Source organism: Leopardus geoffroyi, chromosome B1 (genome assembly GCF_018350155.1).
Source record: "Leopardus geoffroyi isolate Oge1 chromosome B1, O.geoffroyi_Oge1_pat1.0, whole genome shotgun sequence".
NCBI classification, from domain to species: Eukaryota; Metazoa; Chordata; class Mammalia; order Carnivora; family Felidae; genus Leopardus; species Leopardus geoffroyi.
Window position 1 is genome coordinate 69,398,579 of NC_059327.1, and position 22,667 is coordinate 69,421,245.

Consider the following 22,667-nt stretch of genomic DNA (forward strand, 5'->3'; position numbering starts at 1 on the left):
AGACTGTATTTGGGGGGTGTGTGTGAAAAAATTATGGGAGTGCTAATTTTATATGGTGACCAATTTGGAGACCAGCATCTCTGTTGCAGATGACGTTATATGGAAGGATATTCAGGAAGTTATCCCAAAGAGAGTTTTATTCAATTGTTTATTATAAATCTCATTACATTATGGTGGCCCAATATCTGAGAAACTGCAGTTCCACTGATTGTTTGATTAGGTTGTACTCTAGTCATACAGACGGGTGTACTATAACTTATTGGCAGGGAAGGCCACATTGGATGTTTCTCTCAACTAAAATTTTGACAAAGATGAGCGGCCATGTTTAAGGAGAAAAGCTTGAACATCAAAGAGTTTGTCTATTCTTCTAAAATCTTAGACCCTACTTCTGGGTCAACACATCTATGGACCACCACAAGAGGCAACATAACAGTTATTAAAAGCACAGACCACCTGGGTGGGATCTTGAATCCACTACTTGCTAACTTTGAGACTCAGACAAATTACCTAATCTCTCTCTTAGTTTTCTTAACTGTAAAACAAGGATAATAATGGCATCTAACCCAAAGGTTGCTATGAGGGTCAACTGAGTTATTATTGTAATGTGCTTGGAACAGTGTCTAGCACAGTTCATGTACTACTTATGTGTTCGTTAAATAAATGAAATAAAAAATTATACCTCCCTAGGATTATTTTTGAATAAATTGGAATAAGGTGTATTCCTACCAGACTACATTCAAATTGTCATAGGATAGATCCCTAAGAATTGATTGTACTTTTACATAAAGAGATTGTTGAGTACATTGTTTATTATGTCCCAGGACCAAGAACAACTGTACTCCTGGGTAATTAGTTCTTTTTATCTTGCATTCACCGATTTGTGGGACTGATCTGATTTCCCTTGTGTCTGTAAGAAACCTTAGAGCCAAATTTATGGTTCATTTCTAGCCAGTGTACAGATGTGTCACAGAGTTTAGACTCATTCCTGGTTCCATTTTATTTTTTCACTCTCTTTTCTCCTTCTCTTTTAATTTATCCTATGTTACTCTATTTTTATTGTTTTTTTTCCTTTACAAATGAAAAGAATAAAAACACCAAAAGTATTGTATAAAGTCTTATAAAAAAGACAGAAGTTAGTAAAAGATTTGAGTGGTGTTCATGGGGCTGAATATAAAAAGGAAGGAAGAAACAACGGTCTTCCTTCCTCACTCTATCCACTCAATTAACGTTGTTCAAATACCAGCTTTTTTTTTTTTTATCAGTCTTTCCCTCATGACTTTTGCCCTTCAAATTTTCCCTTATCTGAACATAGATCACATTCATTTTCAGTACCATCTAATTTAGAACTTGATTACCCACAATCTCATTCTTTTATGATTTCATTGATGGAAACTATGCTGTAACATAATGATAGGACGGCTGCAGTAGACACCCTTTCATCTCCTGATGAGTCTGTACAAGGCTATTTCATATAGTGTTAAGTTTATACCAGAGAGACTAATTCTATCACTAGAAACTGAGATAACTTGGGAGCCTATGTTGGGCTTTTCAATGCACTACTTTATGCTTTAAAAACAATATCCTCTAACGAGGCTATACTTTGACCTTTATTTCATTTTAAAGTGATATGTACCGCATTTCAGTTTTTTTTTTTCTTTTTAAGAGGAGAAGAGTACATATTTTCCCAGAGATTAACTAACTGGAAAATAATCTCCAAATCTTACTATAAAGCCAGGAACCATGTGTTAACATCCAAGTAGCTGATATAAATCCTGACTAAAGTTGATTATATTTATATTTGAAGATCATGTGAAAATAATCAAACAGTCCTTTATTACTTTTAATCTATAGTGACCATTTACAATGCAAAATATCAAATCTATGTGCCAGGATTTACTACGTAATCACATTCTTTTTATATTCTTAAGTAGAAAAACAGGTATGGAGTTTATTTATAAAGTAAAATAATGTTTTACTCTTACCATACTGGCTTGCCCCTGTGTATATGCTATCATTTCTTTTGCTGTGGTCCTTTATATAAATGATTGGCACAAACGTAGACCCGTAGAGTATTCCAGATATCACTGCAAGACTGCAGCCCCTTAAAAAACAAATACATCATTGCTAATCTTGGCCCACAGCAGTATTTCTGACAAACACACAAATGGAATCATAACGAAAGCATGCTTCAGAGTATAAATCACAAGCAGTTAAGCAGAAATCACTCATCTATCTCAAGCTCCATGACTGTCAAAAGTCAAAGAAATACCCTGCAGGGTCAGAGCAGCATCAGGGCACAGACTGAAGCTTTGGTCCCCCACTGTTTAATAGTGGATGTACACAATTTACAGAAGTTATAATGGATTATCATTGTAAATTGTCATTACATAGATAGGACGATTGCCATCATAATAAACTTGGCTCTCTAAATATGAACGATTTGTGAACTGATGCTATGCTCTCTGCTTCTTTTTTAACCAATAACACCCAGCACAGGGCTAGGATAGACAAAATACTAAATGCATGCTTGTTCAAAACAATGATGGAAATCCACAGACTTGCCTATGTCAACTATGCCTTAGTCAACTATGGCACGGTCAAGAAATGCTGATTTAATAAAATAATTTGGATAATTGCAATAAGACATTACTTTTTGTAAAAAGAGAGTATTTCATCTTAGCACGGGGTTCATGTTGACTCCTCAGACTTGGGCCTTATTCACATGAAGCAAGTATTCCCAGTAATCTTAAGGAGAGATGATTAATATTTTGGAACAATCCCTTTAAGTTAATACAAAGGATAATGGCATGAAACAGGAAAGTTTTAGGCAAAAAAAAAACACCCAAAACCAAACAAACAACAAAGCCAAACAAACAAAAACCAAACCCATTTCTTTCCAAGCTTAAAAACATATTCTTAAAGTTTATTTTAATAGGAGCTCACAGGGCCAGTCAGCTCTATCCACACTGGAAATCCCTGTGTCCTAGTGAAGCCTGGAACACATAGTCCTGAAAGGGGCATCCCAGGCACAGACTGGACGAATAGATCAGGTCTAGCCAATCACGAGACAATCAAAAATGGTCAGAGAAAGACAGGTATCACATGATTTCACTCATATGTAGAATTTGGGAAACTTAGCAGATGATCATAGGGGAAGGGAAGGAAAAACAGAGAGAGAGGCAAACCATGAGAGACTCTTAAAAATAGAGAAAAAACTGAGGGTTGATGGGGATGGGGGGCTAAATGGTGATGGGCATTAAGGAGGGCACTTATTGGAAGGAGCACTGGGTGTCATATGTATGTGATGAATCACTGGGTTCAACTCCTTAAGCCAAGACTACACTGTATGTTAACTAACTTGAGAATTAAAAAATAAATATACATTAAAAATGGTTTTCTTAATCCCTTAAGAAGAGAGAAACTTTGTGAAAAAATGTGGTTTTTTTGAGAGACCGGTTTTACTTTGAAGCAAAAACAGCAACATGTTCATCTTCCAAAGCTTATTTGTGAGCTCATTCTTTCATTCACTCAATTGATTTAAACATTCATCGAGCATTTGTTATGCACCAGGCACTGCCTCTTTCCCACTGTGAGAATAGTGTACATACTAACAGAGGAAATGCTTTATATTCTTAAAGTGCTTATGTGTGTCACCACAGAAGGTCCAAAACAGTCATTGACTGTAAATCGCAAGCTATATGCTTACACATTTTCACATTTCTCTGCGAATCCAAAAACGTTCCACAAGAAACTCTAAAACACAGGGGCTGATGGTAAGCCAAACTCTCTCAGTCTTTATGATAGTGGGGGGTAGAACTACATGGACCCAGAGTATACTACTATATTTGAAAATGAATATCTTGAGATTATAAAATCGTCTAGCACATGAGTGTAGGGACTTCCAGCAGACGGCAGGCCTCCTGGGCAGTGCAGTATTAGAGAAGTGTATTGCCTAATTTGACTGTGATTGCTGACAGCATATCGGTCACTCTGTGCTGTGGCCTATATTACCTCTTTTACTTTAGGCACAAAATTGCTGCAAAATGAGATTGCTTTAGTCAGCTTCTTATTGGCCAGAGATACTGCACTAGCTTAAGAATTCCATGAAACACTGAGATCAAGGACCTCTGTACCTAAAAACTCAGCAGAGGACAAGAAAGTCTCTCCACCATCAAACCACAGGAGTCAGAGCTTATGTTACCATTTTCTTCTTGAACTCAGATGAGTATCACTTCACTCCAGTAATCCTTGCTTTACCCAAATATGAAAGAGAATAACAGAACCTCTTCTTACACTATGCGCTGTTGCAGTGTAGAGAGTTTATCCACCCAGGAATAGTCACGACAGGGATCTTGAATTTTGTTGATCACCTATTGAAAATATTGGCATGAACCAAAACAAAAACAGCATTCCTTGATAATCACATTGGTGACAAAAAGATTTTCAGTGTTTTTCTCTTCTTTCCCAAACATACTTTAAAATATGAACAATTGACATTATGCATTCTGATTCTGTGGATATCTCCAGACTCAAATGTTTCTGATTCTGTTCCTCTTTCATTCAGAATGGTTTGGCAGTTGGCAACTTCTCTGTTTAAATTTTTTTCAGTTTAATACATGGCTACTTTGATACACCTATCAAAAGTAACAGAGGTTAACAATGCTTGTGTTTCTTTTGCATATTTTAGTAATCTGTTAAAAAAATTAGAACCAAGGAAAACTCAGACTCCTCTACAGAATACCTAAGATTGATAGGCAGTTTTTGTTTTTGTTTTTGTTTTTGTTTTTTAACTGAATTACTTAATAAAACATGTCCAACCATGTTTCATGATTAGGTTAATATTCTGAGTCAATAAAAATTATAGGCAAATGTATAATATTTATAATATTGAATATGATCATCTTTGCCTTTTAGCTAAAGTTTACTTGATATAATACTCTTACTGCTCTTGTAAGAGATAAGAAGTAAGATTTGAATTCTTTGTCATGTGTTAAGTCAAGTGTTCCTTTGGCAATACTGCTTTCTTTTGTGATGAGGAGTTCATAATGTATGGTTGTATAATACCCAATCATGCTGCTTATGTATCTTTACACTTGGTTTGCTCATATCCCTCCATCTTGCTTAGGAAAATCTAAGGCAGTTAGCCTACAATGTATCTTGTACCAGGTGGCATTTCTTTTCTCGTTCTCTCCCTTGGCTTGAAGAGTGGTTTGAAGATTCAGGAGGTATCCGAATCCATAGGGTAGGCAAGGAACATGGGAATGCTCCTTCACTCAGTCCCAATTTGTCCCTTCTCTCTGTGCCATTTTCCAGAATAGAGATGTCTATGGGTTAGCAAATCTCTTTCCCTTATACTTCAGCTAATTATTAGTTAACTTTTTCAACCTAACTAAGGGTTCAGTCACCTTATTTGATGAGGGTTTTGATAGGGGAAGAGGGAAGAGAGAAGAAAATGTTAATTTTGAAGTAAGGAGTACAGGGAGCACCCTCAGGGAGGCAGTACGTCAGTGGGAGCGTGGGATTCCAGTTTCAGAGGGCATCTGGATAGCAATGGAGCCATGGCAGCTAGGAGAGATACTTGAAATAGAAAGGACTAGAGTCTGGGCTCATGGCAATGGGGGTTCGCCCTGAAGTCATTTCTGTGTATGTAGTCACTGGCACCTGCCTTCTGTCAGATCTCTTATAAATGTTGTCCCTATGTAATCTAGATTTGCTACTCCAGACTCATTTAGGTTCTTCAAACTCAACCAGTGATTTGTTACATATTTCTTGTCCTTATCTTTAAGTGGAAAAGGATGTGGCAAAAAGAGAAAAAGGAAGAAAATCAAGTCCTACTCCAACTTCCCTATGACTTGATTTATCCTTTCACTGGCTGCCTTTGATCTATTTCCCACTACTCTCTCAGGGCCTTACTTTCAGACCTCCTTCCTCTCTCTTACTAAAGTAACTTTCACATTCTTCTTCAGCCTTTAGGGTCTTCTTATTACAGAAATCCTTAAGCCATTCCAAAATATGGGCTTGTTTATACATCTCCCAGTTGGGATCTACCAATAATAGATAGAAGTAGGTCTCTGATTGGTGAAAAGCTTTCCTGTGGCAATCTTGATGGATCGCTACCTAGACCTAACTATAATAAATATGTAATATGAAAACATATTTTAGACAGCCCGGATGAAGGAAAAAAAGAACTACTTTCCCATCTGTGTTTCAAATCTATGCACTTTCCTTTTACCTTAATTTTATGTTTCAAATCATATGGTTTTTCATATTCTACTCACATGCTCTGTCATCAACGGTGTGGTGTCCATAGAACTCGTGCTGCTTGGTATTTCGCTTTTGATGAACAAAAATATGAAAGCACTGTAACAAAAGTAAATTTTAGTGATGGTTATCATAAGCCTGGTTCATATCAAACTGCCTGCATTTTATGAGAAAACAGCTTAAATCTAGTCCTGACGATATGATTACTTCCAAACTGCCTCTTCAGTGGCCCTGTCATTTCTCTAGAACCGCCATTCTCTTTGACATCTCTCATTGTCCTTAATTGCAACAAGTTAGAGGCTTAACTTATAAGATTTCACCTCAAATCAGATTTTTCTCTTGATTTTATTGTTTCAGCCAATAGCTGCATCTTTCTTTTAATTCTTACTTAACTCTGGAATCACATGGTAAAAAAATTACCTTGAATGAAAACCACCTTGAATGACTATTTTGCACCTATGATGCCAACAAAACCCTAAAAGTTTAAGAGCATCCTCAGGTGGACAAACAATAGAAGACAGATAACCACTGATGTGAGTGCAGAACTATACAACCCCCACTGAGGAGACTCTGGGGCCCTAGAACACGGAACACCCACACTCAGGTGAGGCCACCTTCATGGTTACACAATGGGATGCTACATGGCTACAAAAAAAGAAATGAGGCTGACCTCTGTGCTCTGATATGGAAAGATCTCCAGAGTATATTTTAAGAAATAAAACACACACACATAAGCCTGATGATTTTTTCCTGTTTAGCATTCTCTCATAATGAATCGTCTATTCACGTCCAATATCTTTGTAACAAATGTTTCACTTAACGTTGACTTTTGAACCATGCAAATAGGTTAAAATGTGTTAAAATACTGAACGAACTTCAGAAAATTGACACCTTTGGTATAGTTTTGGCATTCCTTTAAAAAAATTTTTTATGTTTTTATTTTATTATTTATTTATTTATTTATTTATTTACTTTTGAGTGAGAGACAGAGTGCAAGTAGGGGAGGGGCAGACAGAGAGGGAGACACAGAATTCGAAGCAGGCTCCAGGCTCTGAGCTGTCAGCACAGTGCCTGATGTGGGGCTTGAACTCATGGACTGTGAGATCATGACTTGAGCTGAAGTCCGACGTTTAACCGACTGAGCCACCCAGATGCCCCTTGGCATTCCTTTTAAAAACATGCTTGCATTTGTTCAAAAGTTAAGACAAGATAAGCTTTCAAAGTACATATGATGCTGAAATAGTGTAGGTAGCTAAGTGCACAATAGTGCATATAATGTGTTATTTTTTAAATACAAATTAAAATTTCTTAGTTTCCTTAGTTCAGTCTCTCACATGCTTTAAGATCTTGAATGGTTCCATATTCTTTTCTATTGCAAATTTAACTTTCCTTTTTGAATTTTATTACTCTCTGCATTATGTTCCTTACAACCTACTTGACATAGCTCTCCGCATGGACTTTCATCCCTGACCGGTCCCTGTTTCAGCTTCTCTTTCACCCTCTCCAACCACCTGCTCCTGCTTCTGTTTCTTCCTTAGCTAGACACACCACGAACTCCCCTTTTCTTTCTTTTTTTTTTTTTTTTTAATTTTTTTTTCAACGTTTATTTATTTTTGGGACAGAGAGAGACAGCATGAATGGGGGAGGGGCAGAGAGAGAGGGAGACACAGAATCGGAAACAGGCTCCAGGCTCTGAGCCATCAGCCCACAGCCTGACGCGGGGCTCGAACTCACGGACTGCGAGATCGTGACCTGGCTGAAGTCGGACGTTTAACTGACTGCGCCACCCAGGCGCCCCACGAACTCCCCTTTTCTTATCCAAACTAAAGAAGAATTGAAGTGCTGAACTTGAGAAGAACCCTCCTCCCTCCCAGCTCAGTCCTCACAGAATCTTCCTCTTCTCTGAATCCCCACAACACTAAGGATAGTCATCACGTAATCCAGACCATTTACCACAAGTCCTTGTAAACTTTTTTCTCACAGGTTTTCTAATTCAATGGAAGATATGATATCCTTCAAAGTTCTCAAAGTACTTAACACTCAGTAAAAATGAATGCATAAAACCTAATTAAATGTGTATTTCTTAGTTAAACATGTGCTTACATACATGTTAATTTGCAAAGCTATCATTAGACATTTCAACTGCATTTTCCTCACAAAGTTACAGTAAAAACCCTCTACTTTGTATCGACCAGTGTGTCTTCGTAATAACAGTACAGGATGGTAGAAATACTTGAAGGGTACCAATGAAAGTCTTCGAGTGTTTCTTCAAACAACTGTACGACTCGGCAACAAATCCGTTAGCCTCTCTGACCCTCAGCTTTTTTTATCTAAGGAAATGGGGATGTACCCACTTTTTCATCTAAGGAAATGGGGGTGTACCCACTTAATTCTTTATAGAAAAGAATTCATAAAATTTTCAGTGTACTTTTTGGAACATGGTAAAATCTCAAAACAGGTTAGTAAATAAAGAGTCTATTGGACGGAAGAGGGAGTTTTGAGCATGAGAAAAAAAAAAAAATCAAGACTAAGCAATCAGTGGTTCTTAGCTTGTGTGAGTAGTGTTTGTCATAAAATAGGTAAGTCATCTCGATTAGATCAAGAGGGGGTACAGGGCACTAAATTAAGACAAGGTAATGACATTTAATTTATGTATGTGAACATAAAACCAAATAGATCACAAGGTCTTTTGGGCTACAGACTTACAGAACTTGGTACAGTGTGCCAGACACAAAGTTTCACAATAAAGTCTATGAATATTGTCAAAAGCATGGAAAAAAATCAATATGTTTTACCTAGGGGTGCTTCTCTAAATTTTCAATCTTTCCAGTCCCCCTAGATTTGTGACCCTATACATCTTACTATTAGTAAAACTGGTGTATTTGTTTTTACACTCACAACTGAATTCAACAAACCTTTATTGAGTAGCTATTAAGTGTCAAGCACTGTGGCAAAGTCTAATGGTGATGGTGGGAGAGATGGTATAACAGAAATTGACAGACTTTGCCCTTCAGGATCTCGAAGTTCAAGGATAAAGGAACTGTATGAATAATATAAAACAGACCCTGAGAATTTCCGTAATAGAAGAAATACAAAATGCAGTGGAAGTTTAGGAATGACTCATTCGAATTAGGAAGAAATCAAGAAAACAACACATAAGATGGAAAATCTCCATTGATGTGTAAGGGTGGCCACAGAGGCTGAGGAAAGGGTCTTAGGCTGAGGGAAATGTCTGCAGCATGTTGTGCTAAATAATCCTGACTCAATGACTTGACAATACAGGGACAAGTTTGATCTAAGAAGAAGGGTTGAATCTGTAACTGTGGAGGACATGCCAGATTAAGGAGACAGATTTATTCTGAATCTAATGGGGAGTCTTCCAAGGTTCTTAACCAGAAGAATGATGACTGATTTGATAGCAGATACGAGCAAATTAATCCGGCAAGAGGAAAAACTGGAATTAGGGAAAGTAGATGTGAGAGATTTTTATAATCATATATAGGTGGATATATCATAGGGAATTGGTGGAAAGGAGAGGAAGAGCCTGTGAAACATTAAGAAAAAATTTTGCAGCAGGATTAGATACAGGATGGGGTATGAAAGGAAAAAAACTCAAGATGACTAAGGTTTTGAATTTGAATAACTGTGGCTAATACATTCTACAAGAGGGGAAACACAGGAAGAGGAAAGAGTCTGCAGGGAAGGGTAGAAAAAGAAAAGCAATTCTGACTGCGAAATACTGAAGGCAGAGAGAAAAGAACTAAAAGTCTAGTGTTTGTGGAATGCTGACCATGTGCCTGACCCACCAGGGTCCTCTTCCGTGCCTTATCTCACTTCAGATTGGGTGTGAGGGGTGCCTGGGGGGCATCTATGTAGAGATAGAGATGTATAGCTTGGTCCGTAGTTAGATATAAGGACTATGGCTCTGAAGAAAAGTAATGGCCAGAAACAAAAATTGGATTTCCTCACAACATGACTCTCCAGGTTAAGCAAGTTAAGTGAGAAAAAAACGGGGAACAGACTCAAGGATAATCCAAAGCATTTTTTAATTGGAAAGGAAATCTGCTTTTTTATGAACTCTGACTTCTGGATCTTCATTAAAGTTTAAGAGAACATTGTTTCTTAGTTTCAGCTCTACTCCCATCACCCACCCTTATATATTCTCACCTGAACCATGGATACTAGAAGGCTGAAAACTGTATCTTCCCAAACTGTATTAGCAGTTAGGTTTGCCAAGGGGAGGCATACAGATAGGCTTAAAGGTTGGGGGAAGCCATTTTGTTTTGATGGTGGCTCTGGTGGTTTCAGGAGCAGTGGTAACTCAGGGCAGAGGTAACCGTATTGATTGGAGAGTGAGCCCCAGGGCTTTGGGAAGAGCCCCTTCTCCTTCTGCTTCACTGGGCCTTATCACAATTTTGTAAAAAAAATTCCCTATGTGAAATCCTCTGCTGTTTAAAATACACAGAGTGGTTTTGGTTGTAGAACCTGACTGATACTTACCTTACATATAGGAAAAATGTAAGGTTAGAAATAATCTAACCAATCCTTTAAAAACTGGACTCTATAGACAATAGGAGCAATGGCTTCAGTTTTAAAAAGAAAAGCAATATCCCAAACTGCATTCCAAATTTCCTTATACTGGCCATGAAACTCCCAAGATTTTTCAGTGGATGCCCTTTGAACAAACTGATTTAACTGAGTTAAAATGATGAAATGAAAGTTTCCAGAAGGGCTGCTTGGTAAAGAAACATAGAAGGGAGCTGGAATGCACTGCAGGAAGAGAGCACTACATTTCTGTACCACAGACCAAGCTTCAAACCAAGCTGCGTGATTCCCCAGGTGCACTGACTAGTTTACCACAGAGTTGAACAACACATGCCCACGGGGGAAACAGTAATTGAACATGAACTAGTTATTAATAAAAGTATGATTATTATAATAAAAATTACCCAATTTATAGAGGATTAGCCATGTGTCTAGCAATATACAAAGCACGTAACATATTTCTATTCATTTCCTCTTCAACATATCTGACAAAGCTGGCACAATTATTATCCCCACTTTAACACCAGATGAAGAAACCAAGGCTTGGAGAAATTAAGAGATTCGCCCAAGGTCATACGTGTAGAAGTGGTAGAACATGAATAATTTGCAATTTTAGAGAATGTGCACTTTCTAAAGAAAGAAGAAACATGAAGAGAAACAATGCCTGACGGACTGAGTAAATTGGCCTGAAATTACCATTAAGTCAAACCTAAGGCCCGCTGCATTACAATTTGGGGGTGTAAAGAAATTGTTTTTGAGAGAGATATTCAAAGCTAGTATGCTGTATGAATTGTACAGAATACATAAAATCACCTCTAGCCAAAAATGTCAGGAATCTGCTATTTTAGAATAATCTATGTTATTTCTTCTCCAATTGGCCTGGAACCACTCTCTTAGGCAACATTTCAATGACAAAGAGATTGTTCCTGAATGTGGCTGGGGAAAAGCCATCATTGCAGGAGGAAGAGAAATATAGTGTTCTGTCCCTGAAGAATAAAAAAGTACTAAAATCTTTCCAGGCAGTGCCATCCATTATGTGAAGCACTGACAGGGTGTATAAATGGAGTCGAGAAAGGAAAGGGGACTGAATTTAAGGTGACCTAATTCCTGTTGGAGTTTTATTGATTGACCACTGCCATATAGAGATTTAAAGTCATTTTCATCCTCATTCATATGGTGCATACCACTAGATACAGATACATCCAAAAATACATATTTATATGAGTATGTGTTTTCATACATGAGACAGTAGTTATCTAACTGGAGTAAGAAGAAGAGATTAGGTGGCAGGAATGTGGAAACTCTGTGGCAAAGAGTAAGTAAGTAATGCTAAGAGGAGAGAATCAATGGCTATTCCAGGGGCATCATAACATTTATTAATATAGTATTAAAAAAATTTTTTTTTAATGTTTGTTTATTTTTGAGAGAGAGAGCAACAGAGTGTGAGCGGGGGAGGGGCAGAGAGAGAGGGAGACACAGAATCTGAAGGAGGCTCCAGGTTCTGAGCTGTCAGCACAGAGCCCGACGCAGGGCTCGAACCCACGAACCGCGAGATCATGACCTGAGCTGAAGTCGGACGCTTAACTGACTGAGCCACCCAGGCACACCTATATAGTATTTTTAGTTTGCAAAATAATGTGCCATTTGATTCTAATTCATGAGCTATGTACTGTGATTTTTCTAAAAAGTCACAGATAATGAAAATGAGCTTCAAAGCAGCTGATTTTCCTGAAGTCTCAAAGCTTTTGAGAACTAAAACGGGGCCTGTGACCCCAGACCTGACCCTTTTTGTCCTCAAGATATGTGAACGTAGATAAAGAATCTGAGGACAAATCATGTCACTTTTATGAAATGCAGGATTAAAAAAATGTAAACACATTGAGATCTCTGAAAGATACTCTAGATGTCTGGAAGAACGGTTAAATTAGAAATGACTGTGTACCTTACTACCGATAATCCAGCTCCAATGTAATTTAGCACTGGTTTTGACACTCCTTCTGCATCCATTCCAAACCAGCCAAACCTAGAATTGAGAAAGTTACGTCACATTTTTTTGAAAATGTGTTCATCATAGTGTTTAAGAGCATGGACTCAGGGTCAGATTCCTGGATTCAAATCCTAAAGCCCTCTCTTACTAACTGTGACTTGAATAAGTTAACTATGTTTACTGTGCTCAGTTCCCCATGTTTAAAATGGGGTACCCATATGGTCGGTATAATTATTATACATATACCTTCCTTCATATGAAGATTCAGTGAGTTAGTATATGTAAATTTGGATGTTCTTTTCTTATTAAGACTAAGGAAGAAGGAAGACAAAATAAATGATTGAGTAATTGAATGCCGATTCATTGGCTGCAATTTTGTATAGGGTTTATTGAAACAGACTTTTTTTTTCAATATATGAAATTTATTGTCAAATTGGTTTCCATACAACACCCAGTGCTCATCCCAAAAGGTGCCCTCCTCAATACCCACCACCCACCCTCCCCTCCCTCCTACCCCCATCAACCCACAATTTGTTCTCAGTTTTTATGAAACAGACTTTTAAATAACTGCTTGGTTAAAGATCACTCCTTTTTGGCATCACCTTAATTTTTTTTTTTTTTTTTTTTCGTGGCTTGACTTTATAGCAATGATTACCAACAATGACTGTGAACCATTCAGGTCAAGAGTGAAAGAGGCAATAAGAAAAAGCAAAAGAAAATAGCACTTGTAAGGTTGGAGGTCAGTTTGTTTTGTTATTACTGAGGTTGTTATAATGCTTTGAGAGGAAAGAGGAGAACAAAAAGTAAGGTAAGGGTGACATCCTCCCTGCTTCTTTTTTAAAGTTTATTTATTTATTTTGGGAGAGAGAGAGAGAGAGAGAGGGAGAGAGAGATAATTCCAAGCAGGCTCTGCACTGTCAGCACACATCCCGATGTGGGGCTCGAACTCACAAACCGTGAGATTATAACCTGAGCTGAAACCAAGAGTCGGATGCTTAACCGACTGAGTCACCCAGGCACCCTGACATCTTCCCTTCTACTTGTCTTCCCAAACTCCACTTAAGTGTTAATTTTAATGCTTAACAAGGGCAGCACAAATAGAACTTTCTATGATGATGGGGCACTTCTACTGGTGCACTGTATACCAGGGTAATTTCTAGCCATATATGGCTATTGAGCTCTTGGTATATGGGTAGTGTGGCTGTGAAACTGAATGTTTAATTTTATCAAATTTTAATTAATTTAACTTTGAATATAAATGGACACAAATGGCTTCTGGTGACCCTGTTGGACCCCTCTGGAGCTGAGGTTGGCATGCTTTTTGCTAAAGGGCCAGAGAGTAAACACTTTAGGCTTTGGGAGCCAGATTGTCTCTTGTGAGCCAGACCGTCTACTCAACTCTACCACTATAGTGTAAAAGCAGTCATAGACAAAACGTAAATGGATGGGTTTGTTTGTGTTACAATAAAACTTTATTTATAAAAATGGCTGGTTTGGTGACCCTGACCCAGGCTCTAGAAAGAAGATGTGCTTTAAGACTAGAAGGTCTGGATTTGAAGCATATCTTATTCATTCTGTGATATTCAGCAGGTTATTCAACCTCTTTGGTAGCTCTCTAATAAGGTAGTGCTTACCTCATCTTTGTAAAAATGAGAGGATAATGATGCATATAATGTGTCCAGCAAATTGTCACACAACAAAAAGGGAAAATAAACACCAGTTCCCTTCCTCTCTTCCTTTTTCTGTTCTAAGGAGATAATTCTTTACTATATCTTAACCAATATCTAGACCAGATATTAGAATTTAGAGCAAAGAATAATTATAAGTAGCATATTTTATGTGTATGGCTTACCAGCTATAATCTCTGTGAGGTTAAGAACCATTATTCCTCTCAGCTAGCCCAATCCCTACGACTTGTCTTACATGAGTGTAGAGAATCTTACAGAAATTGTTTTCTGTTACCTTGAGCTTGCCCAGCCAGTTAAGGCATTAAAAGATCCCCAGATTAATATTCCAAGGCCTAAACCAATGGTTTTGATAATTGGGACAACAGCAATATTCCCTGTAGATGTAACATACAGAAAAAAATATGTTATTTCTAATAGAAAAAAATACATTTACAAATTGAATTAGTTTTTAACTTCAGCTGAAGCTTATGAGATTTTGACAAATTTAGTAAAGTACAATTCCTTACTTTTTAAATAAAATAACTACATTTTTGGCATTGAACTCATGGTTATGATTGCTAAAATAAATAAACATAAGACAAAATCTTACAAAGAAAAATATTAAATTAGCTCTTTGCCTAGTAGCACCAATGCCTTTTATCCTTAACATAGGTCTCTATTCTGTAACTTTTTGCAGAAGCTGTCAATGATAAAATTAGTGTCAACAGTAAAATTAGTCTTAGACTTGAACCAGGGCCACCACTGGTAGAAGTTTCTGGCCCAATATGGCCCCAGACTTTGCTCTTCCATGCTCACTGACTTGTCTTTTGGAATCCTGCATTCATTGCTTTGTGCTCTGGAAGGTCACTCAAGGCCAAATGCATGATTGTTGTTTTTTTTTTTTTTTTACAATTCTTAACCTTTCAGCAGTCTGGCTTCAGTCCTGCAATCGCCTTTTAAAAGGTTTCCTCTCGTAGCTTCCAAGATGCCTTCATTTCCTGATTCCCTCCTCTCTCTCTTTAGCTCTTTCACTGTTTGCTCTCTCTCGGCGTATTTTCTGGATTTAGATGCCCCTTAAGTATTTTCCCCTGAACACATTCTTCTTCTTGCTATATTCTTCTTTGGGTACTTGACCTAATTTCAGGATTTCAGCTGTCAGAGACACATAGTCCCAGGGGTATTGTTCTAGCCTGGACTTTCTCCAGAGTTTTAGTGCTATGCTCCCACCACTATGAGAGGCCTCCAACCAGAAGTTCTCCACTGTGGGAATGTCAGGAACTTCAGACTCAAAAGGTCCTAAGCTGAACTATCCTTTTTCTTTTTGGACACATACCTCTCTGTATTTTCAGCACTCATGTCAATGGTACCACCACCCTCCTCATCACCTATAATAAAATCCCTACACCATCACTCGTTGCTCCCTTTCCTCAACTCCCCATATCCATTCAGTTACTATGACCTATTTCATCCACATCTGCAACATTTTTCAAATTATAGCCCTCTCCACTGAATCCCAAAGGAAACTGCTGGGTGATTATAAATACTATAGTTGTGATAAAGATCTGGAGGATAGATGGATGCTTTCTCTCTTGCCCTCTCCCCATTAAACATAATAAACATGATCATGTGCATGGAAATTTAAAAGTGAACTCTTTTGTCCTCCAACTCATGAACTTCACTAAATCATTTAATTCTGCAGAGACTCAAAATAAGTGGGTACCCAATACATTTTTAACATTTTAGAATTTATTTGCTTTTAATCAAATTAACCCCTGAAGAGCCTTGATACTTTGAATTCGTTTTGCCAAATGGAATAGAAATCTCCTGGGATGTATTTATATTAATGGAAGAAAACCATCCTGACTGTCCAAGCACAGGTACACATTTTTATATAGTTTCAGGAATTGATAAAGCAACAGAAGGAATATTTTTGCTTTTATTTTTTTGCCAGTACTTTTGAAATGATAATGTGTGCCTGTTTGCCTACATTTAAGGACAAATCTTAAAAATATATATTAGTAGAGGCTACTATTAAAAATATTTTCTGATAAACATAGAGAAAAAAAGGCTGGAGCACTTAAACTAATATATGAGTTATGCTTGAATAGATAGGGAACAACTGAAATATGTTTGCTACAATTGTCTACCAAGAACTAAAAAGAAATCATTAAGAGGAAAAAAGAAATGCACCCAAAATATTTATGCAGCATCTGAATGAAAGAAACAAAATTAATTTCTAGTATCTATGACTAAGGATTGCTCAGAATTGCTGTTGATGCTATTTTCTTTTACTGTGAATCAGAGTCATTTTGATTGGTATTAAATGATTAAAGAATAAATTATATCATACATTACCTGTTGCCCAAATGCAGCCCCCAACCATTGCAAAAGGCCAAAATTTAGGGCAATGTAGTATCAGATTGACCGCCAGGGCAATCATCCATATGGCAGCACAAAGTACCCACTGGAGAAACATTCCTGGAAATAAGAGAAATTGGTTTCTGTTGTTCAAACTGATTTGAATAAATTTAATGGTTGGAAATATCAAAGAGATATTATTATAGGAATAGCTGCAACTTATCGAATGCCTGTATGTGGGTACTTCGCACATTGAACTTTTACAACTGCTAAGCATCATAATTAACCCCAGTTTGAAGATGGAGAAGATGAATGTGAGATGAAGCAACTTGGCTAAACAGCTAATGGTTTGTAGACCTTGAACTTAAACCTAGGCTGTTGACTCCGAAGCTTACCAAATACAGTGCATTCCTGCCTAAGATTCTTTTGTTTGTTTGTTTGTTTGACCTGTTAGATACATCAAGAATTTTCTACCAGAGTATTGGCAAGACCAAGTCTATATACGTTTATTCAGATGCTGCACTTACTGCCACCTCTCACCAAAACACAGCATTAAGAATTACAGAACAGCATAACAGTAATTTAAACCTTCAGGGATCATTTGTGCCACCCTTGGGATAAAAATAAAGCCATTTATGGCCACACACAGACCTCCTACAGTTAGTGTTGAATGCCTGTGATGAGCCAGACATTACAAACCTGAGAATAAGCGTTCTGGGTCAGGGAATTCTCTTTCTGGGCTCTGGGTTGCCATTTGCTGCCACTTATCCGAAGATGACATGGAGATATGAGGCATATCTCTACCTGACGCCTCTGTACCATCAAGGGTTTAGGGATTAAAAGGTTAAAGAAAAAGTCTACACTGGAAGAAAGACTAGGGCGTTATAACTCAGTGTAGCTCCTCTGACTCTAACTGGGGAAGATTTTTGCCTATTTCCATTCAATTTCATGTTGGGGGAGAGAAAGAAAAAATGGCTGTTAACCTCTAAGACAAAAAAGGAAGATCGCAGAGATGAGAGGGAACTTCATTTGACAAGTTCTTCATTTCACAAATGAGAAATTGAGAACAAAAGAGCTGATGAGACTTGCCCAGGATCACACAGTTGTTGAGAGACACCTAAAAGCCAGTTCCTCTACCCCTTCAAATATATTTTGTTCTTTTAGTAGTTTTCATTTCCATCCTAACTCCAAAGAAAAAGAGAAGAAAGGCTCTGGAAGAAAAAAGATTTGTAATTCTATTGTTTAATTAAGTAACAAGGTCTAAGGAACTGAGGGGATAACACAACTGCTTCCCACCCAGGCGTTCAGTGTAACATCTCCAGTTCTTTCTCCTGGCTACAATACGGGGCATCTGGCAAATATGAGGCGTCTGGGTGGCTCTGTCAGTTAAGCCACCGACTTTGGCTCAGGTCATGACCTCATGGTTCGGTTGGTAGGTTTGAGCCCCACGGAGGGCTCTGTGCTGACAGCTTGGAGCCTAGAGCCTGCTTCGGATTCTGTCTCCCTCTCGCTCTCTGCCCCTCCCCCACTTGTGCTCTCTCATTCTCAAAAATAAGTAACTAAATATTAAACACATAATAAAGGCAAGTAGATTTTTAAAAAAGGAGAAAAAAAACCCTCTTGCTTCTCCTTCCCTGAAGTTCACATTACTGTCAAGTCGACTGTAGTGTGCCATGTCTAGAAACACTGAACTATGCAAAGTCATATAATAAACACTACAGACTTTTTATGGGGAAAAGGGTACAAAACTCAAAAGTTTCATCAACGCATATGAAAAGCAAAGACAAGAACCTAATAAAAATGGTAGTACAGTTTTACACTGGCTAAGTGGTGAAGAAATTCACAAGTATTACAATAAACATGGCACTTTAACTTGAAAAAGACTTGAGGTTTGCTTATAGAAGTGGGCATTCAAGTGTGGTAGCTTGTGAGCTTTTGTGAAGTTGGTGGATGGGGGGGTCCTAACACCAGACGTGGATGGGTGTGGTGCTGATGGAGCTGAGGCATGTTGAGGAGTGCGTGCGCAAGTGCGTCTTGTGCCTTACCGTGCATCTTTATTCATCTGGGTGCAGTTTTCTGTGTTCACCTAGTGTTGTAGCAGAGTCGAAATCATACCTAAGCACAAAATTCATTTCATGCTCAAACTGTTCTCTATCATACGAAGCTTGTTTGAAATTCGTGTTTTCGAAACAAGTGTATATTAGTAGCACTGACTCACTTCCTTTTTTTGTAAACATAAGAGATACGGCTAAAAAGCCTTCCTGATGGTCTCTCTCCTAGCTTTACCGTGACACACAGTCTTAAGATTATCCTATACTGACTAAATCTCAGATAAACTGGCATGAGCATTATCAAATGATGTATCTTAAGCTCTATTCATTTGGCGCCACGTACAAGAAAATTGGTAGCCATCATTAAAACAAAAGACCGAAACAGGGAACTTCACGTTTGAAAAGAATATAAAGTTAGCGTATTAAGGAAAAATAATTACCATCACCAGTATCATATTTTTTGAGTGGTACAAAGTTTGAGCCAAACAAAAGGACAGCCACAGAAGAGGAGATGAAACCAGTGGTTAAGTCTGTTCCATTATTGCTCATGGTTCCAGTACTGCCCAAGAGTGAGCCGGTTCACTTTAGACTTGATGTACTTTTCAAGAGCTTCTGAAATAAAATAAAAATAAGACAACTAAGAAGTTGTGAATCTGTGAGCAAGTTGTGACTTATATGTGATATTTATTGAGATTTTCCAAAGCATGCTAAGATTCCTTCCTCCAAATAAAAAGTTAGGACGTTATGAAATTATGTATTCTGTTTACACTCCATGTTCATTCATCTGTTGTTTTGTTTATTTTACCAACAAATACTTTTTGATCACTAATCTACAATTAAAAAAACTTTGGGGGTGCCTGAGCGGCTCTCAGTAGGTTAAGCGTCTGAATCCTGATTTCAGATCAGTGATGATCTCACGGTTGTGAGATCGAGCCCTAAGTCGGCCTCTGAGATGGGCATGGAGCCTGCTTAAGATTCTCTCTCTCTCCCTGTGCCCCTTCCCTGTTTACGTTCTCTCTCTCTCTTTCTCTCAAAAACAAAACCCAGGGGCGCCTGGGTGTCTCAGTCGGTTGAGCGGCCGACTTCGGCTCAGGTCATGATCTCGCGGTCCGCTAGTTCGAGCCCCGCGTCGGGCTCTGTGCTAATAGCTCAGAGCCTGGAGCCTGTTTCAGATTCTGTGTCTCCCTCTCTCTGACCCTCCCCCATTCATGCTCTGTCTCTCTCTCTGTCTCAAAAATAAATAAACGTTAAAAAGAAAATTAAAAAAAAAACCCAAAAGAAAAACTTTGTTTTCAGAGCTCGAAAACCTTATTTCTTCCAAAATCTGGAGACAAGTCTTATTATATTATAAAAAAATTTCTCTTGTGTAGGCTGACTAGTAGAATGAAAAGATTTGTGGGCCAGGGCTCAGTTTACTTCAGTTGTGTGACAATCAAATGAAAGAGCACATGTGAAGACTTTCAGAACTCTCAGTGCCTCAAAAGCAAATCGGAGCCTGAGGACACATTTAGGTTCTATTGCTGCTACACACTCAGGATCACCTAGAGGCAAAGGCACTTATCAGTAGTGTCCTCAGGGTCTGTATTTGTTTAAGCGATTCATGAAACTTTGTATCTTTCTGACTTTAAAAAAAAATGAACAGATAGAAGAATCCTTTGAAGATCTCTTCAAGAATTTCTTAAGTCTCTTCAAGATTTCCATCCTTGAAGAATCCCTTCAGGAATCTCCTACAGTATAAGATCAACAGTGGTATGATGCGAAATAGCTTCGCCTGGTCAGCAGAACTATGTGAGGCAGCTATTAGGCTACCTGTGCAATCTGCTGGCCACTAGCCATGTATAGATAGCTAAATTTTCATTAAAAGGAAGCAAAGAACATTCAGTTCCTTAGCCAAGCTAACTAAATATCAAGTGCTTGATAGCCACAGATAGCCAGTAGTTACCATTCTGGGCAAGGCAGATTATAGAACATTTCCACCATTGCGGAAAGTTCTATTGGACTGCACCGCTAAGCTTATTAATAAGTTCTGGTTCCCTATGATGAAAAGGACCAAAGCCACAAATACCCAAGAATCAGATATTTTTCATAACACTTGGAAAAGGCTATTGAACGTAATTCACCCTTTTAGTTGTCGAGGTTATGTGAGAAAAAAAATAACACAAAAAAGTCATTTTATATCACAGGAGGTAATCAGTCTTTCCACAATACCATTTTGAAATCACATTTTGCACCTTGACGTTTTGGTTCACCTCACCTCTTTAAGCCCTTTGGAATAGAATTTAAGATAATCCAGCCTTTCTTTTCCTCCAAACTTAATGTTGTGATGACTTCTTGTGGATATGTATGGAATAAAGTATATCTGAAATCGACCTTCCTTGTTATTTTATCTTATAGTGATAATATTTACTTTAAAGGTGTTTCATTTTTCCATCTATTGTTCTTTATGTGTTCTTGCAGAGAATATTTAAAAAAAGCCTACCAACAATATATATATATATATATATATATATATATATATATATATATATATTCTTTGGCATCATTACGGATACTTTCACTGAAAACAGGGATAGCTTCAAAACTGCTCAATGAATCTTAGTAAGAAAAACATCTATTTGGGGCGCCTGGGTGGCGCAGTCGGTTAAGCGTCCGACTTCAGCCAGGTCACGATCTCGCGGTCTGTGAGTTCGAGCCCCGCGTCAGGCTCTGGGCTGATGGCTCAGAGCCTGGAGCCTGTTTCCGATTCTGTGTCTCCCTCTCTCTCTGCCTCTCCCCCGTTCATGCTCTGTCTCTCTCTGTCCCCAAAAAAATAAATAAACGTTGAAAAAAAAATTAAAAAAAAAAAGAAAAACATCTATTTGAAATTGTATGTGCTTTCTTAAAACAAACCCAAACAAATGCTGGTAAGACAATCTCTCCCATGGGGATGTAGTTGAGGAAGAGATGTTGAGACATACAGAAACACGGACATAGTAACACTACTTCAATAAAAATAATAGTCTTACTGTGAAGCACAAAGAAAGTTTTGGCCCTGCAATGGCTTACACGGGCTATTGTTCAAGAGTCAAGCAGGTGGATTGCTGCTAAGATGTCAGCACAGTAATAGGTCAGAGGAACTGGATATCAGGGGGCTGAGAAGACACATGGTTTGGTGTTATCTAAGAAATTCGGTTTTTTTTTTCCCATTTAAATTGAAACAAAAACAAAACAAAAGCTTTACAAGCACACTGATAAGAAAATGCCTAACTTTCAAAAGTGGCAAATTATTTCAGTGAAAAGATGCCTTTATGAAAGCCTATGGACAGCCCTAAACCTCTTAGGTTTCACTCCAATTGAAATAATTTGAGGAGCTAATCAGAGTGCATGAACTGCATTTTGAGTGCAGAACGAACATTATCAATGTTAATTTATTTAAAGTTATTACCTGCCGATAAATGAAATTTATTGCATACAGCTCTGGTATGTTTCAGAAAGCAAGTGATCTAATTTCAAAGAGGATTGGCAATATGCACTATCTTTATCTAAATCAATGAAATTTATGTGAAAAGGTAAAGCCACATCACGTTTAGCACATTATTCCCAATTCTTTTTAATGCGGACATGTTGAGTTAACAAGTCTCAAACCACTTTTAAACAAAAGTAGTTTTTAAATGTTTATTTTTCAGGTGTCCTCTGATATTTTATCAAACTACATTCATTCATTTGTATTTTTAGTACCTTTGTTTCATTTATTAGTGAATACTTTTTTTTCTGTTCATTTCGCTTGTCAATTTAAACTTCTATTGTTAGTATTTGGCA

General features: G+C 37.8%; 1 protein-coding gene across 5 annotated transcripts in view; it reads right to left on the bottom strand.

The window, feature by feature from the left end:
- TMEM144 (transmembrane protein 144) overlaps nt 1–22,667 on the bottom strand; it is a 74,341-nt gene that overhangs the window by 12,310 nt on the left and 39,364 nt on the right. For 4 of the 5 annotated variants that reach the window (XM_045464631.1, XM_045464623.1, XM_045464609.1 and 1 more), the window contains 7 exons: nt 19,310–19,481; nt 16,816–16,938; nt 14,756–14,855; nt 12,749–12,829; nt 6,279–6,360; nt 4,294–4,370; nt 1,983–2,101 (listed from right to left, as the gene is read on the bottom strand). In XM_045464631.1, coding sequence (XP_045320587.1) covers nt 1,983–2,101; nt 4,294–4,370; nt 6,279–6,360; nt 12,749–12,829; nt 14,756–14,855; nt 16,816–16,938; nt 19,310–19,418 — 691 coding nt within the window. In that variant the 5' untranslated portion in view covers nt 19,419–19,481. Of the gene's footprint in view, nt 1–1,982; nt 2,102–4,293; nt 4,371–6,278; nt 6,361–12,748; nt 12,830–14,755; nt 14,856–16,815; nt 16,939–17,801; nt 18,007–19,309; nt 19,482–22,667 lie in introns of those variants that run through there. The other variant, XM_045464638.1, reaches the window with a different exon arrangement.